Raw genomic sequence first — 15,860 nt, 5'->3', positions numbered from 1 at the left:
TACAACCACAATATGATCTGCTGGCCACTGAGCAGTTGGGGTTAAGGGCCTTGCTCAAGGGCACCTCAGTGGTGGTAATGAGCTTTCATCCCATCTGGATTGAACCGGCAACCTTAGGGTCACAAGCTCGCTTCTTTAAACTCTAGGCCACCGCTCCCTAACCACTTTGATCCAGACTGTAATATCTCAACAACTCTTGGATGGATTGCTGTGACATTTTTATAGACATTAATGGTCCCCAGAGGATGAATCCTACTAACTTTGGTGACCCCCTGACTTTTCCTCTAGTGCCACCATGAGGCTAACATTTGTGGTTTTGGGTGAAAAATCTCAACAACTATTGCTGGATTGCTGTAAAATTTGGAATAAACTATCATGTTCTGTGGTGGTGGGAACTGTACTAACTTTTCCTCTGGGGGCAGCATTAGTTAAAATGTTTATTTTTTTCCAATTGGTTAATAACCAAATAGCAGCCAAACTAATGCTACTCTGATCAGCCTCAGCTGTACATTGTGCTTAGTGCCAATTAGTACATGTTAGCATGCTAACACACTACATTAGGAAGTGTTAGCATCTCACAGCACCACTGTGCAAAGTTGTAGACTCTTTGGTCTGTTTTTCTATTATAATATTGTATAATTGGGAATAATAAGCATCACACCCAATTCTGTTGAGAAGTTTGTACAAGTGCATATGTATTTTTCTTCATTTATGAGACATAAAGTCAGACATTAGGCAGAAAGTAACTTAAAACATTTGACAAGTAATAGAGTAACACAATAGGACTGGTTTTGATCTTAAAAGATGTGATGGAAAGAGTTGCAGTATAATCAGGTGACAGACCTTATTTTTTAGTTTTAACTGATTGAAATTATCTTGACCACCAGCTGAGTGAAATGTAAATGACTGCACCACTAACTACAGCGAGAGCACCACCTAGTGATGTAGCATGGAAACTGAGCATCAGGGCCCCATTTACAGTAAGTCCCAGGTCTAAAGACTGGCTGGGTGTATACAGATGTAATTAGTAGGCCGAGCATACTTTTGTGATAAACCCACAAGAATTTAAAGTGTGGAGCAAATATTGCAGGGAGACTAATGGGCTCTTTAAGCTCACAGGAATGAAAGACAACAACAGTATTTAAGATAAGACAGACAAAGGAGCTGATGATAAATCCTTCCAAAAATGTTACTGTGCCAACTTTGATTACAATGGCAAACATTTCCTTATCCTGGATGTGGACATGTTTGATGTGTGTTTCATTGTCTTCTTTAGTATTGAATAAAGGCACTTATGCAACACTCATGCAACCTTTTGCACATTTCCTGTAGGGGGTCTTAAGATACAACATGTGAATTTGTCTCTTGTGGTCTGGTCTGAGTAAGGTTAGCGATCAGCAAGCTCTTTTTTTTTTCTTTAGGGTTCAGAAATGTTCTGAGTTGACATTACAGTCTCTGTCTCATGCAGGAAGTGTTTATGCAATCTACAGATGACCTAAAGAGCATGAAGAAAGAAAAACACAACCAAATGTGCTGTCATGTTTACTGAGACATCAAAGGTTTTTAATTTGAACACTGATCTCACACAACCTGAAACCAGAGAACTGAAACACAAATCTGTGATGCCATGACGGTGTGAAAATAGGATACCTTGTGAGATACCCAATAGTACAAATAAAAATAAATCAATAGCTATGTCTCATTTCATTTCATTTATTTTTATTTCGAACAAAACTAAAAATACATATACACATACAGCATGTACCTATATATACATATACATACATATGCATATACATACAAATACACATACATACACATATATACATATATATCTATAAAATAAAAAGTGTGTAGCAACACACCAAAGGAAAAAGAACAATATCCATACAGTGTTTACAAGTAATATTAAAAATACTATTACCATTTCTAATTTTAAAAATTTGTCCGAAAAGGAGCAGGATGAAGCCGAAGCTTGTAAAGTTTCCTACCCTCATTCACTTTAACTCATTTCTTTATATATCATATATTTTTACAACAGGATAACCAATAACAACAATACATCTCTAATTTTTCACGTACCAAACCCTTTTGTTTATTTATTTACATTTTAAGTAAGTCAACAACCCATTTCCGTAATCCATCATCCTAACAATCCGTACACTAACCCCCCTTCACAATCATCTCTCTTCCTCTTCATATCCTTTTAATAAAGTGTTTTTATATAACTTTTTAAACTTTGCTCTTAAGACAGTAGAAAATGTAATTTCCAAGCAGTACTATTATGGATTAATATGAGCAAATACTGAAGTCTGCCCAAGAATAAACCTTCATCACAAAATCTTTCCACAAGATTTTAGCTGAAGCCTCGATGTCAATTTAAGCTTCTGATGCAGGAAGTGGTAAATCTGTCTGGTTGACAGGTTGAACAATGTCACTTTGGTGTTTTTCTTTCATCTTAAAAGAGATAGCTCTTTGGTGTACAGCTTTATAATGTAAATGCCTTTCATATACTGATATCAAATGAGGATAAAGTAAATGGAGCATAAAGTACAAAGAGAGATGTGGTATAAATGGTTAACATGGTCAAGAAGCCAGAATAATTAACAGGGAAGTCTCATTATATTTCAGACTTTTTCATCGTTGTTTTCATCCATTTTAGTTGTTTTTCTGAGAGAAAAGAGTACACTCCAGGCTTTTTTATCAGGCCACACTTCCTTCCAAATGAAGTGACACCAACGAGCGCTCCATTGCACAGCAGTGGTCCTCCTGAGTCACCCTAAAGAATAAATACACGACGTGTCATTTTTAGGCACATACATAGCAGTGAAGATTGTGACAGGCTGTTTACTTCCTGCACAAAAAAAGAAAAGAAAATGTACAGTACGTACCTGACAAGTATCAGCACTCTTTTTACCATCTGATCCAGCACATACCATGCTGCTAGTGATGACAGGTTTAAGGCCGTAATATTCAGGAGAGTTGCACTTCACTCTGTCGATCACAGTCACATTGACAGACATCAGGACATCTGATATTTTCTGGTGAACGTTGTTTGTTTTTCCCCATCCAGCCACAAGACAGCTGGTGCCAGCTGCTGGATCTTTGACGGTGTTACCCAACTTGAGAACTTTCACTGTGTTGGTTTGCTTCACCGGTTTGTCCAGCTGAAATGTAAAAATGGATTTATTGATGCTGACTGTCTGTATGTTGCCTTCAGCACTAGTCACAGAACAAGGAAAGTAGGTTTCCATGAATGCGTGTCACAATGTCTGCCTCAGGTGTTTTCACGTTACTCAGTCAGTCTCCAGCCACTTCTCACTTCCCCAAGGCCCATGCATTTCCAAAGATCTCTCTGGACTTGCCATCCTCCATCCATCCACCAAATGCCCTCAGACCTTTCCACCAGTCACTCTCTCATTCACCTGCTCAGCTGTTTCCACTTTCCCTCATCAGCCCTGCAGTATATAACCAGCCCTTTTATACTGATATGCCTGATCGGCTCCTGTTTTCCCTGTTACCTGTTCCTTGATTATGACCTGTTGCCTTTGCCTGTCCCTGACCAGTTTACCTGTCAAGCCCATCCTGGATTTGATTGACTGTCTCAAAATAGGACAGACTGAAAGCTTGTATCCTTTTTCTTATGTACTTTCTTTTGTATTTGTGCTCTTTCTTTGTTTAAATCTTTTGTACTTTTTTCCATGTACTTGTCATTCATATACTGTACTTACAGCAGCCTATTACTGTGTAAAAATCTTTCCACTTTCATTAAATGTACTGTATCGAATGTAATGCTTCTATTGGACACTCATGTTAAAACATTTTTATTGTTATGAGTAAAAACATTTGGAGGAAACTGAATGCTGTTAAGATAAGCAGCTGTCTGACTTTGCATTGGCAATAATTTGATTTAGAGCAAATTTGGTTTACGGTTTGGCATCTTTCTTTCCTGCCTAAACATATTTAAAAAGAAAATATTGAGTTTAAACAAAATGCTCCAAATATGTTTCTCAATCATCTTGAACCACTTTCCTAGATTGCAGATTGTTGCATCTTTGCTTCTTGTAATTCACTACTGGTTACTTTAATGTCACCGTACCTTGAGCAGCATGAGGTCATTGACGTTATCTGTTGCATCATAGCAGGGATGAGGAACACGGCGCTTAACCTTGACCTGCGTGGAATCTTTTTTCATTTCTTTGATGGAGTGCACCCCCAGAAACACCTTGGTAAAGCTGCAAGAGCAGGAAACACAATGTGTTATTAGTTCACATGGACTAGAGTTTAACAGGCAAGAGTGCATAAATGAATGATAAAATGATCACTTTATCACAATTGCGTCATGTGCATTATCACATATAATGTCAGGATAGTGCTTTTTATTCCCACCGTCAGTGTTGGGACTTCAGTGGTAGTTAATACGTGGTGAATGGAGGATTTGTCCTCAAACAGAGTGGATAGTTGCTAGTTGTTGAAAGTGTTAAATTGACTTTCATGGGTGTTGATTGATGTAAAACGGTTTATCTTCACACTTTATTTTCGGTGTATGCTTCCTTTAGTCTGTTCTTTTTAGGGAGTGCAACAAACAAGAGTCGGTATCATACTGTATATCGTATATCTTTTTCTTGTTTTACCATGAATAATATTGTGGAAACTAGTAACAAAATGTGCTGTGTTGAAATTCACTGAAACTACAAATATACAACTACACAATGAACTGCTTTTCTCTTTTGATGCTTGATGCATGTTTTTTTTCTTAAGATTCTTTGAGAAAATTAAAAACTTGTCATGAAATAAAAAAAAAAAAAAGTTACAAGGCTGGTTTCTTCAAGTGAGTGATTTGTGCATATTCTGAAATTTGACAATTTTAGAAATGTTTGTATGTTCTTACTTAGCACAGTGGGCAGCAGTCAGGATCCATGTTGGATCGATCAGGATCCCTCCACAATATGGACTCTCCATCAGAACCATGAAAGGCAGCGAGTGGGGCTGCACTTCTTTCCCACCAATAATCTCAGAACCATGACCTAAAACAGAATACACTCAGTTAAAACTCAACTCAATTTAACAAAAAAAGTACATACATTTGTCAATAATTGAAAACACATCACTCTGCACCGGCTGCACTGTAAGTATGTAACATTACTTTTAGCATTACACTGCATGTTTACATGAATCAGCAAGATATCACAAAGTAAATTACTGCGATATAAAAACATGTTACTCACTCGACTGGACAATGAGGAGGACCACACAAGCGATAAAAACGGTGAACTCCCTCAGAAAGACCATTTCTTCTTATCTCTCTGTTTGATGTGATGCTCTGAAACCCACCTCGATGCACATGCGTCTTTATGTGTTCAGCTTGAAGGATGTGGTCTTACTATGGAAATGCAAGTCACCACAATGAATGCAAGCATGACATGAGCAATTATGTGTCCTATCTTCATTTAGAAGCCTTGTGGTAACAGGTTTTGTCATTTCTCAGTCTTCATACCATTCTTTTTTTATGCAGACGGTTCAGTTCTTAAGCCTTTCAGCTACACTTGTGAGTGTGTGGTAATAATGTCATGTAATGATTCAGAGGAAATCATGAGAAAGTGGAACATATGGGTTGATTTGGCAGCAGGCTGGTGGAGGTGACTGATCAAGAAATGAGAAAAATAAATCAGAGGAAGGGTTTACTGCTGGAACAATTGGATGCTGTATGTTATGTTACCTTAAAGCTATAGTTGGACATTTTGGGTAATACGCTTATTCTCTTTCTTGTCAAGACTTAGATGAGAAAACTGATACCACTCTCATGTCTGTCCATTAAATACTGTATTAGGCTACAGTACAGTTAGCTTAGCTTAGCACAAAGACTACATACACTGGCTCTGTCTAAACAATCTGACTACCAGCACCTCGAAAGCTTGCTAATTAACATGTTATATATAGTTTTTTTAATCTTTACAAACACTGAAATGTAAAACCAACTATTTCCAAGCATTACAGACTTTTTCTTGGCTAGGCAAAGTAACTTTCGAGCCTGTTGAAATCCACCTTTCGTTGTTTGTTTTTTGCCTATTTGCCATACCTAAATGGAAAAGCTTATAACAGAAGAACTGCAAGGACAAATGCATGTATGAGGCTGCATTTGAAAATGAAACTCTTCTAGTTTCTGAAAACGATCTTGTTTAGCATGTAATAAAAAAATACACTACATCATGTTCAAACTTGGTTCCAACCTGTTTTTTGGTCCTTGTTCATACAATAAATCCTGTTTTAATAAAAAGAACTATTACATGCTTTATGCAACGCTATGTAAAACACCACACAGACCTTCTACATCTTAACAACACCACCTGCAAGTTTCAGACCTCTAGGCCTAACCTTATGGGAGCTAGGGAGTTTTTAGTATGTGGTGTCACTGCAGCACTGGTGTCCCAAAAACCTCTCTGAAACCTCTTCAAGTGACCAAATTGTGCTGTTAATCACTTCTGTGACATTGGAAAAAAAAACATACTACCACGTTCAGATTACTATAAATCCTTTTTACATTCATTCAAACGTTGCTGATCATATTATTTTCTCACAAAACACAAAACAGACTCTGGGAGGAGGGACGCCGTTGGAAAGGGAATTTGATTGGCTACTGTGCCAACTTTGATTACAATGGCAAACATTTCCTTATCCTGGATGTGGACATGTTTGATGTGTGTTTCATTGTCTTCTTTAGTATTGAATAAAGGCACTTATGCAACACTCATGCAACCTTTTGCACATTTCCTGTAGGGGGTCTTAAGATACAACATGTGAATTTGTCTCTTGTGGTCTGGTCTGAGTAAGGTTAGCGATCAGCAAGCTCTTTTTTTTTTCTTTTATGGTTCAGAACTTCATGTTCTGAGTTGACATTACAGTCTCTGTCTCATGAAGGAAGTGTTTATGCAATCTACAGATGACCTAAAGAGCATGAAGAAAGAAAAACACAACCAAACGTGCTGTCATGTTTACTGAGACATCAAAGGTTTTTAATTTGAACACTGATCTCACACAACCTGAAACCAGAGAACTGAAACACAAATCTGTGATGCCATGAAGGTGTGAAAATAGGAGCTACTGTAATGAGGATACCTTGTGAGATACCCAATAGTACAAATAAAACTAAATCAATAGCTATGTCTCTGCCCTTAAGACAGTAGAAAATGTAATTTCCAAGCAGTACTATTATGGATTAATATGAGCAAATACTGAAGTCTGCCCGAGAATAAACCTTCATCACAAAATCTTTCCACAAGACTTTAGCTGAAGCCTCGATGTCAATTTAAGCTTCTGATGCAGGAAGTGGTAAATCTGTCTGGTTGACAGGTTGAACAATGTCACTTCATGTTTTTCTTTCATTTTAAAAGAGATAGCTCTTTGGTGTACAGCTTTATAATGTAAATGCCTTTCATATACTGATATCAAATGAGGATAAAGTAAATGGAGCATAAAGTACAAAGAAAGATGTGGTATAAATGGTTAACATGGTCAAGAAGCCAGAATAATTAACAGGGAAGTCTCATTATATTTCAGACTTTTTCATTGTTGTTTTTATCCATTTTAGTTGTTTTTCTGAGAGAAAAGCGTACACTCCAGGCTTTTTTTTGTCGCCACACTTCTTTCCAAATGAAGTGACACCAACGAGCGCTCCATTGCACAGCAGTGGTCCTCCTGAGTCACCCTAAAGAATAAATACACGGCATGTCATTTTTAGGCACATACATAGCAGTGAAGATTGTGACAGGCTGTTTACTTCCTGCACAAAAAAAAGAAAAGAAAACATACAGTACGTACCTGACAAGTATCAGCACTCTTTTTACCATCTGATCCAGCACATACCATGCTGCTAGTGATGACAGGTCTAAGGCCGTAATATTCAGGAGAGTTGCACTTCACTCTGTCGATCACAGTCACATTGACAGACATCAGGACATCTGATATTTGCTGGGCATTGTTGTCTGTTTTTCCCCATCCAGCCACAAGACAGCTGGTGCCAGCTGCTGGATCTTTGACGGTGTTACCCAACTTGAGAACTTTCACTGTGTTGGTTTGCTTCACCGGTTTGTCCAGCTGAAATGTAAAAATGGATTTATTGATGCTGACTGTCTGTATGTTGCCTTCAGCACTAGTCACAGCACAAGGAAAGTAGGTTTCCATGAATGCGTGTCACAATGTCTGCCTCAGGTGTTTTCACGTTACTCAGTCAGTCTCCAGCCACTTCTCACTTCCCCAAGGCCCATGCATTTCCAAAGATCTCTCTGGACTTGCCATCCTCCATCCATCCACCAAATGCCCTCAGACCTTTCCACCAGTCACTCTCTCATTCACCTGCTCAGCTGTTTCCACTTTCCCTCATCAGCCCTGCAGTATATAACCAGCCCTTTTATACTGATATGCCTGATCGGCTCCTGTTTTCCCTGTTACCTGTTCCTTGATTATGACCTGTTGCCTTTGCCTGTCCCTGACCAGTTTACCTGTCAAGCCCATCCTGGATTTGTTTGACTGTCTCAAAATAGGACAGACTGAAAGCTTGTATCCTTTTTCTTATGTACTTTCTTTTGTATTTGTGCTCTTTCTTTGTTTAAATCTTTTGTACTTTTTTCCATGTACTTGTCATTCATATACTGTACTTACAGCAGCCTATTACTGTGTACAAATCTTTCCACTTTCATTAAATGTACTGTATCGAATGTAATGCTTCTATTGGACACTCATGTTAAAACATTTTTATTGTTATGGGTAAAAACATTTGGAGGGAACTGAATGCTGTTAAGATAAGCAGCTGTCTGACTTTGCATTGGCAATAATTTGATTATAGGCAAACTTTGTTTGCGGTTTGGCATCTTTCTTTCCTGCCTAAACATATTTAAAAAGCAAATATTGAGTTCAAACAAAATGCTAAATGCAAAATGCAAAATATGTTTCTCAATCATCTTGAACCACTTTCCTAGATTGCAGATTGTTGCATCTTTGCTTCTTGTAATTCACTACTGGTTACTTTAAAGCTCCATTGTGTAAGAATTTCTCCCACCTAGCAGTGAAATTGTATATGACAACCAACTGAATATTACTTCCTAGCCCTTCCCATTTCGAGCGCATTTTAACTCCTACGGTGGCTGAACCTGAAATTAGCTCACTGGATGTGTCGTGTGAGCGTGTCAGCTGCGTGGCGTGTCCGTTTTCATTTCGGCTCCCATGTTAACAGGTTAGAGCTTGCAAACTGCCTGCGTGACACGCACGTCTCAGGCGCAGCTCGAGCCGCGCCGAAAGCAGGCACGCGTTTTCAGCGCTGTGCTGTGGCCGGCCTTAGTATCTCCGTTGTTTACACACAGCTGTTCTAGCCACTCCAAGATTAACTTTGGTCTTGTTGCTTTGCCTGTCGCGTTGTCGTTTTAATTCTCTTTTTCGCTTCCCTGGCGAGTAATCTCCCCCTTACGTTCATCAACGTGCCACTGAGTTTAAAAGAGGTATGTCCCTCTTTGGCTAATGTATTTTAAAGATGGAGGTGCAACATGGCAGAATACATTTGAGCGACTCGCTCGTATGTATTCTGAATGATTCTGAATGGCAGGTTCTACGCTTACGAGAATACTTTGATTAGTTGTGGAAGTAATTACACGTGAATGAGCACATATTTGTGAAAGAACAAAGGGGGTTTTGGTAAGAATCAACTAAAAAAATTACACAATGTAGGTTTTAATGTCACCGTACCTTGAGCAGCATGAGGTCATTGACCTTATCTTTTGGATCATAGCAGGGATGAGGAACACGGTGCTTAACCTTGACCTGCGTGGAATCTTTTTTCATTTCTTTGATGGAGTGCACCCCCAGAAACACCTTGGTAAAGCTGCAAGAGCAGGAAACACAATGTGTTATTAGTTCACATGGACTAGAGTTTAACAGGCAAGAGTGCATAAATGAATGATAAAATGATCACTTTATCACAATTGCGTCATGTGCATTATCACATATAATGTCAGGATAGTGCTTTTTATTCCCACCGTCAGTGTTGGGACTTCAGTGGTAGTTAATACGTGGTGAATGGAGGATTTGTCCTCAAACAGAGCGGATAGTTGCTAGTTGTTGAAAGTGTTAAATTGACTTTCATGGGTGTTGATTGATGTAAAACGGTTTATCTTCACACTTTATTTTCGGTGTATGCTTCCTTTAGTCTGTTCTTTTTAGGGAGTGCAACAAACAAGAGTCGGCTAATTCAAAACGAGTAGTATCATACTGTATATCGTATATCTTTTTCTTGTTTTACCATGAATAATATTGTGGAAACTAGTAACAAAATGAGCTGTGTTGAAATTCACTGAAACTACAAATATACAACTACACAATGAACTGCTTTTCTCTTTTGATGTTTGATGCATGTTTTTTTTCTTAGATTCTTTGAGAAAATTAAAAACTTGTCATGAAATAAAAAAATAAAAAGTTACAAGGCTGGTTTCTTCAAGTGAGAAATTTGACAATTTTAGAAATGTTTGTATGTTCTTACTTAGCACAGTGGGCAGCAGTCAGGATCCATGTTGGATCGATCAGGATCCCTCCACAATATGGACTCGCCATCAGAACCATGAAAGGCAGCGAGTGGGGCTGCACTTCTTTCCCACCAATAATCTCAGAACCATGACCTAAAACAGAATACACTCAGTTAAAACTCAACTCAGTTTAACAAAAAAAGTACATACATTTGTCAATAATTGAAAACATATCACTCTGCACCGGCTGCACTGTAAGTATGTAACATTACTTTTAGCATTACACTGCATGTTTACATGAATCAGCAAGATATCACAAAGTAAATTACTGCGATATAAAAAATGTTACTCACTCGACTGGACAATGAGGAGGACCACACAAGCGATAAAAACGGTGAACTCCCTCGGAAAGACCATTTCTTCTTATCTCTCTGTTTGATGTGATGCTCTGAAACCCACCTCGATGCACATGCGTCTTTATGTGTTCAGCTTGAAGGATGTGGTCTTACTATGGAAATGCAAGTCAGCACAATGAATGCAAGCATGACATGAGCAATTATGTGTCCTATCTTCATTTAGAAGCCTTGTGGTAACAGGTTTTGTCATTTCTCAGTCTTCATACCATTCTTTTTTTATGCAGACGGTTCAGTTCTTAAGCCTTTCAGCTACACTTGTGAGTGTGTGGTAATAATGTCATGTAATGATTCAGAGGAAATCATGAGAAAGTGGAACATATGGGTTGATTTGGCAGCAGGCTGGTGGAGGTGACTGATCAAGAAATGAGAAAAATAAATCAGAGGAAGGGTTTACTGCTGGAACAATTGGATGCTGTATGTTATGTTACCTTAAAGCTATAGTTGGACATTTTGGGTAATACGCTTATTCTCTTTCTTGTCAAGACTTAGATGAGAAGACTGATACCACTCTCATGTCTGTCCATTAAATACTGTATTAGGCTACAGTACAGTTAGCTTAGCTTAGCACAAAGACTACATACACTGGCTCTGTCTAAACAATCTGACTACCAGCACCTTGAAAGGTTACTAATTAACATGTTATATATAGTTTTTTTAATCTTTACAAACACTGAAATGTAAAACCAACTATTTCCAAGCATTACAGACTTTTTCTTGGCTAGGCAAAGTAACTTTCGAGCCTGTTGAAATCCACCTTTCGTTGTTTGTTTTTGCCTATTTGCCATACCTAAATGGAAAAGCTTATAACAGAAGAACTGCAAGGACAAATGCATGTATGAGGCTGCATTTGAAAATGAAACTCTTCTAGTTTCTGAAAACGATCTTGTTTAGCATGTAATAAAAAAATACACTACATCATGTTCAAACTTGGTTCCAACCTGTTTTTTGGTCCTTGTTCATACAATAAATCCTGTTTTAATAAAAAGAACTATTACATGCTTTATGCAACGCTATGTAAAACACCACACAGACCTTCTACATCTTAACAACACCACCTGCAAGTTTCAGACCTCTAGGCCTAACCTTATGGGAGCTAGGGAGTTTTTAGTATGTGGTGTCACTGCACTGGTGTCCCAAAAACCTCTCTGAAACCTCTTCAAGTGACCAAATTGTGCTGTTAATCACTTCTGTGACATTGGAAAAAAACATACTACCGCGTTCAGATTACTATAAATCCTTTTTACATTCATTCAAACGTTGCTGATCATATTATTTTCTCACAAAACACAAAACAGACTCTGGGAGGAGGGACGCCGTTGGAAAGGGAATTTGATTTGACAATGACAGCTCGTTCTAACATGGCTGCGCAGAGCCATGATGCAACTGGACGCAGCCCATTGGCCTTCTACACTTGAAGCGCTTGCTGTAAGTCGGGGGCTGTCCCAGGGTGAAAACTAAACAGAAAAGGTGGGGATACTTTATTGTGTAGCCAGCAACCTATACCAGCATACCGATAGTTATATATTGTAACTCCAGATTCTATGAGTATAGGTGTAGCCCTCTAAGAGCTGTCGCTATTGGGTTAATCCCTTTGCGCATGAGCAGTCGTGAAGATTTCTTTCGCGCCCTTGTGCCCTGCATGGGCCTCTATTACGTCCGCAGTTACTGTATATCACAGTTGCGCGACCATAGAACTGCTTCCAACAGCCAGAGGCTCGAAAGGAGGTTTCCCCAGAGCTCGGAGCACCAGGGCTAAGTCCCATTGGGGTGTGAGAGAGCGCACAACGGGTTTCTGTCTAACCCCCTTAAAAAAACGCTTAACCATGGGGTGCGAAAAAACGACCTCTCTCCATAGCCCTCGTGGCAGGATGAAATGGCCGCCATGTAGGCTTTGACTGTAGACAGAGCCAAATCATTATCCACCAATGTTTGGAGATAAGTTAACACGAGGGGCAGAGGGCACGATGTGGGTTCTCCACCTTTCTCCACACACCAGCGCTGGAAAGCGGACCATCGCCCTGCGTAACACGCCGTAGTAGAGGGGGCTCTTGCCCTGGATAGTGCGCACCATGGCAGGGGGGCAAGCCTTATCTCTCCAAGCACTCCCGCTTATTACCGGAGGACGGGATATTGCGCTGTTCAGCTGCGACAGTGCGTCCCCGTGCCACGGCAGTTGCCAAGGGGGCCCCGCCAGTAGTTGAACCAGAGTCGGGAATCAGGATGCGCTTGTGCGGTCCGGTGCCACCAGAATGACCGGCATGTTCTCCTCCTGGATGCGAGCCAGGAGGCAAGGGATCAGAGGGACTGGGGGAAAAGCGTATAGGAGGGCTCTGAGCCAAGGTTGGTGGGAGAAGGCATGAGGTGAACAGATCCACTTTCGCTCTCCTGAACCTGCTCCACAGCATCTGAACAATAGTGGGATTCAATTTCCACTCGTTGTAAGAAACTGCTGAAAAATAGGGAGCAGTTCTATGGTTGCGCAACTGTGATGTACAGTAACTGCAGACGTAATAGAGGCCCATGCAGGGCACAAGGGCACGAAAGAAATCTTCATGACTGCGCATGCATGAAAGGATTAACCCAATAGCGACAGCTCTTGGAGGGCGAAGCCTATATGAAATAGAACCAGCAAAACATGCAGGAAGAGGAGAAAATTCTTTCAGATGGAACAAGTTAGCAGACAGTTAGCAATGGACTCTACAGGATGATTTTTTTAAGAACTTGGATTAAGTTTTTATAAAAAAAGCTTTTGATTCTTTTGATCAGTGGACAGAGGTATATAAATAAGCCAGGAATGGACCCAGATTCAGCGTTAAGGACCAGCACACAGGTAGGAAATTGTCATGAGTTCTTGTCTCTTTTGTACATCAACATGAGCACTAAGATTAGGAATTATGCTTTGGTGGTTATGATTTCTGTAAAATGAACTGAAGGATTGAATTGCGGAGAATCTAACGATACGTAGAATGTCCATATTGACACAAGTTTTTAACTTTTGTGATTTAATGATAAATGTGTCGCCGGCGACCCAGTGGGTTTGATAAGGCTAATGTTAGACTCAGATACTTGCCTGGCACAATTCAGAACCAAGAGATGGTCTGGCATTTAAAATGGCTAACGTTAATTGACTTTGGTGCTAAAGTTAGTTAGGCAGATTTTTCTATCTTTACACAGAGCTAGGCTAGCTGTTTCCCCCTGCTTCCAGTATTTATGCTAAGCTTAGCTAACTAGCTGTAGCTTTAGTGGTATCAATCTTCCCAACTAACTCTATGTCAGAAAGCGAAGAAGCGTATTTTCCCCAAATGAGAAAAAAAGTCAATCATCTTACAGTATTTAAGGTCAGATAAAAAAAAAAAAGTGACCTCAGTCTGGACAGTCAGATCTGAATTGTGCAACAGATTGTGTAGTTTGCAAACCAAAGTGTCTAAACAGGCTGAAGAAGAAAGTTGTGCTAAAATACTGAGACGTAGCTCCACCCCAAAGTCTATTTTAAGAGCTTGCAGTCTGGATCATGTTAATTTCAGTGTACTGTGTAACTTTGACATTTGAACTAGAACAATCCACAGCTTCTAGAAATGCATGAAGAGTTTATAAAGAAGAGGAAACATTTAAGGGCAATTAAGTGTGGACGACCTCAGCCTCCGGTCTGTGTTACCTAAGATGACTACTTGAAAACTGGTTTGGATGTGAAAGAAATGTGTTTATCAGAAGAACAAGTATCTTATCAGAATTATGATTTGTGCACCTCTCATCACAGGTATTTCAGTGGGCAAGGGTCTGAAAAGTAGACTCATTGCAAACACCCCCTGTAAATGACATTTAGACTCTAAACAGTAGGACACCCACTTATTTACAGTAGATTTGTAGATTGTTTTGCCCATTTATTTAACTATAGCTATTTAACAGAAATAATACCATGTTCACTACCTTAGTTCAGCTGATGTTGATGGGAATGTTATTAGTTTTTCCAGTATTTAATTATACCTAAACACTGAATAAATTTACATTTTGGCCTGATGGTGGCGCTAGAGGAAAAGTCAGAGGACCACCAAAGTTGTTACAGTTCATCCTGAGGGTGACATGAATGTCTATTTCAAATTTATCGGCAATCCATCCAATAGCTGTTGAGATATTTCAGTCTGGACAAAAGTGGTGGACCAACCCACCAACGAACAGACCGACCACACTAGCGTAGCGTCATTTGCAGGGATTATCCTAATCAATATTTAGTTTTATTTAATTGACAACAAGTTTTATGGGCAATCGGCACGATATGGATCAGCACAAGGCCGAATACTTGCTCTGGATAAAGGGAAGGCTGAAGCACATAGGTAGAGAGGACGAAGAAGAAGAAGTATGCGGTCCAGCAGTATTCATTTCTCCTCCATTGTTGTTCTGCGCTTGTACATGTAGGATGTGTAATTCTGTGAGATCAGATTGTGACAGTAGGTCTTTGTGGTATTTGTCCCGCCCTTTCTCCACTGTGATTGGACAGCTGGGTAAAAAGTGACAGTGAGGAACACCGCGTTTTACCCAAAGTTAAACATTTCTCAACTCTCGGTGACCAGAAAAAAACTCTAAAACGTGCAGCGCCATATAGTCGCTCAGCTCCAGTGCTGGTGTTTGTAGCATTGTGTGAATATTCAGCGCTCCCATTGCAAAGCATTAAAAATGTATAGTGGCCTCAGGAAAAAAAAACAAAAAACTTTGATGGACAAACAATGCTACCAGGTCGACCAGTCGATTGGTTGAAGAGTAGATAGAATTTCAGTCTACGAAGATTTTCTTTGCTTGAATACAGCCCTACATAATCACTGTCATGGCATGTCATTATGCCAACAAGATAAAAAAAAAAAGACTTACCAGCCTTGGGACTAAAGATGTTGGTGTATAAAGTCAGTGTGTTAGCCAGACTAGACACTGAACAGTATGTTAT

At 39.5% G+C, this 15,860-nt stretch overlaps 2 protein-coding genes across 2 annotated transcripts; both read right to left on the bottom strand.

Annotated features, from left to right (window-relative positions):
* Positions 1-2,080: 2,080 nt before the first annotated feature.
* Positions 2,081-5,392, bottom strand: LOC116054275 (granzyme A-like). Its single transcript, XM_031305754.2, has 5 exons — positions 5,229-5,392; positions 4,892-5,027; positions 4,100-4,235; positions 2,892-3,167; positions 2,081-2,779 (listed from the first exon to the last, which is right to left on the bottom strand). Exons 1-5 carry the CDS (start codon positions 5,290-5,292, stop codon positions 2,621-2,623), a joined length of 771 nt encoding a protein of 256 aa, XP_031161614.1. The 5' UTR covers positions 5,293-5,392; the 3' UTR covers positions 2,081-2,620.
* Positions 5,393-6,986: 1,594 nt separating this feature from the next.
* Positions 6,987-11,100, bottom strand: LOC116054277 (granzyme A-like). Its single transcript, XM_031305755.2, has 5 exons — positions 10,862-11,100; positions 10,526-10,661; positions 9,736-9,871; positions 7,819-8,094; positions 6,987-7,705 (listed from the first exon to the last, which is right to left on the bottom strand). Exons 1-5 carry the CDS (start codon positions 10,923-10,925, stop codon positions 7,547-7,549), a joined length of 771 nt encoding a protein of 256 aa, XP_031161615.1. The 5' UTR covers positions 10,926-11,100; the 3' UTR covers positions 6,987-7,546.
* Positions 11,101-15,860: the final 4,760 nt, after the last annotated feature.

Source organism: Sander lucioperca, chromosome 2, assembly GCF_008315115.2.
Source record: "Sander lucioperca isolate FBNREF2018 chromosome 2, SLUC_FBN_1.2, whole genome shotgun sequence".
NCBI classification, from domain to species: Eukaryota; Metazoa; Chordata; class Actinopteri; order Perciformes; family Percidae; genus Sander; species Sander lucioperca.
The sequence above is the reverse complement of the archived record's forward strand: the minus strand, read 5'-3'. Positions and strand labels throughout refer to the sequence as shown.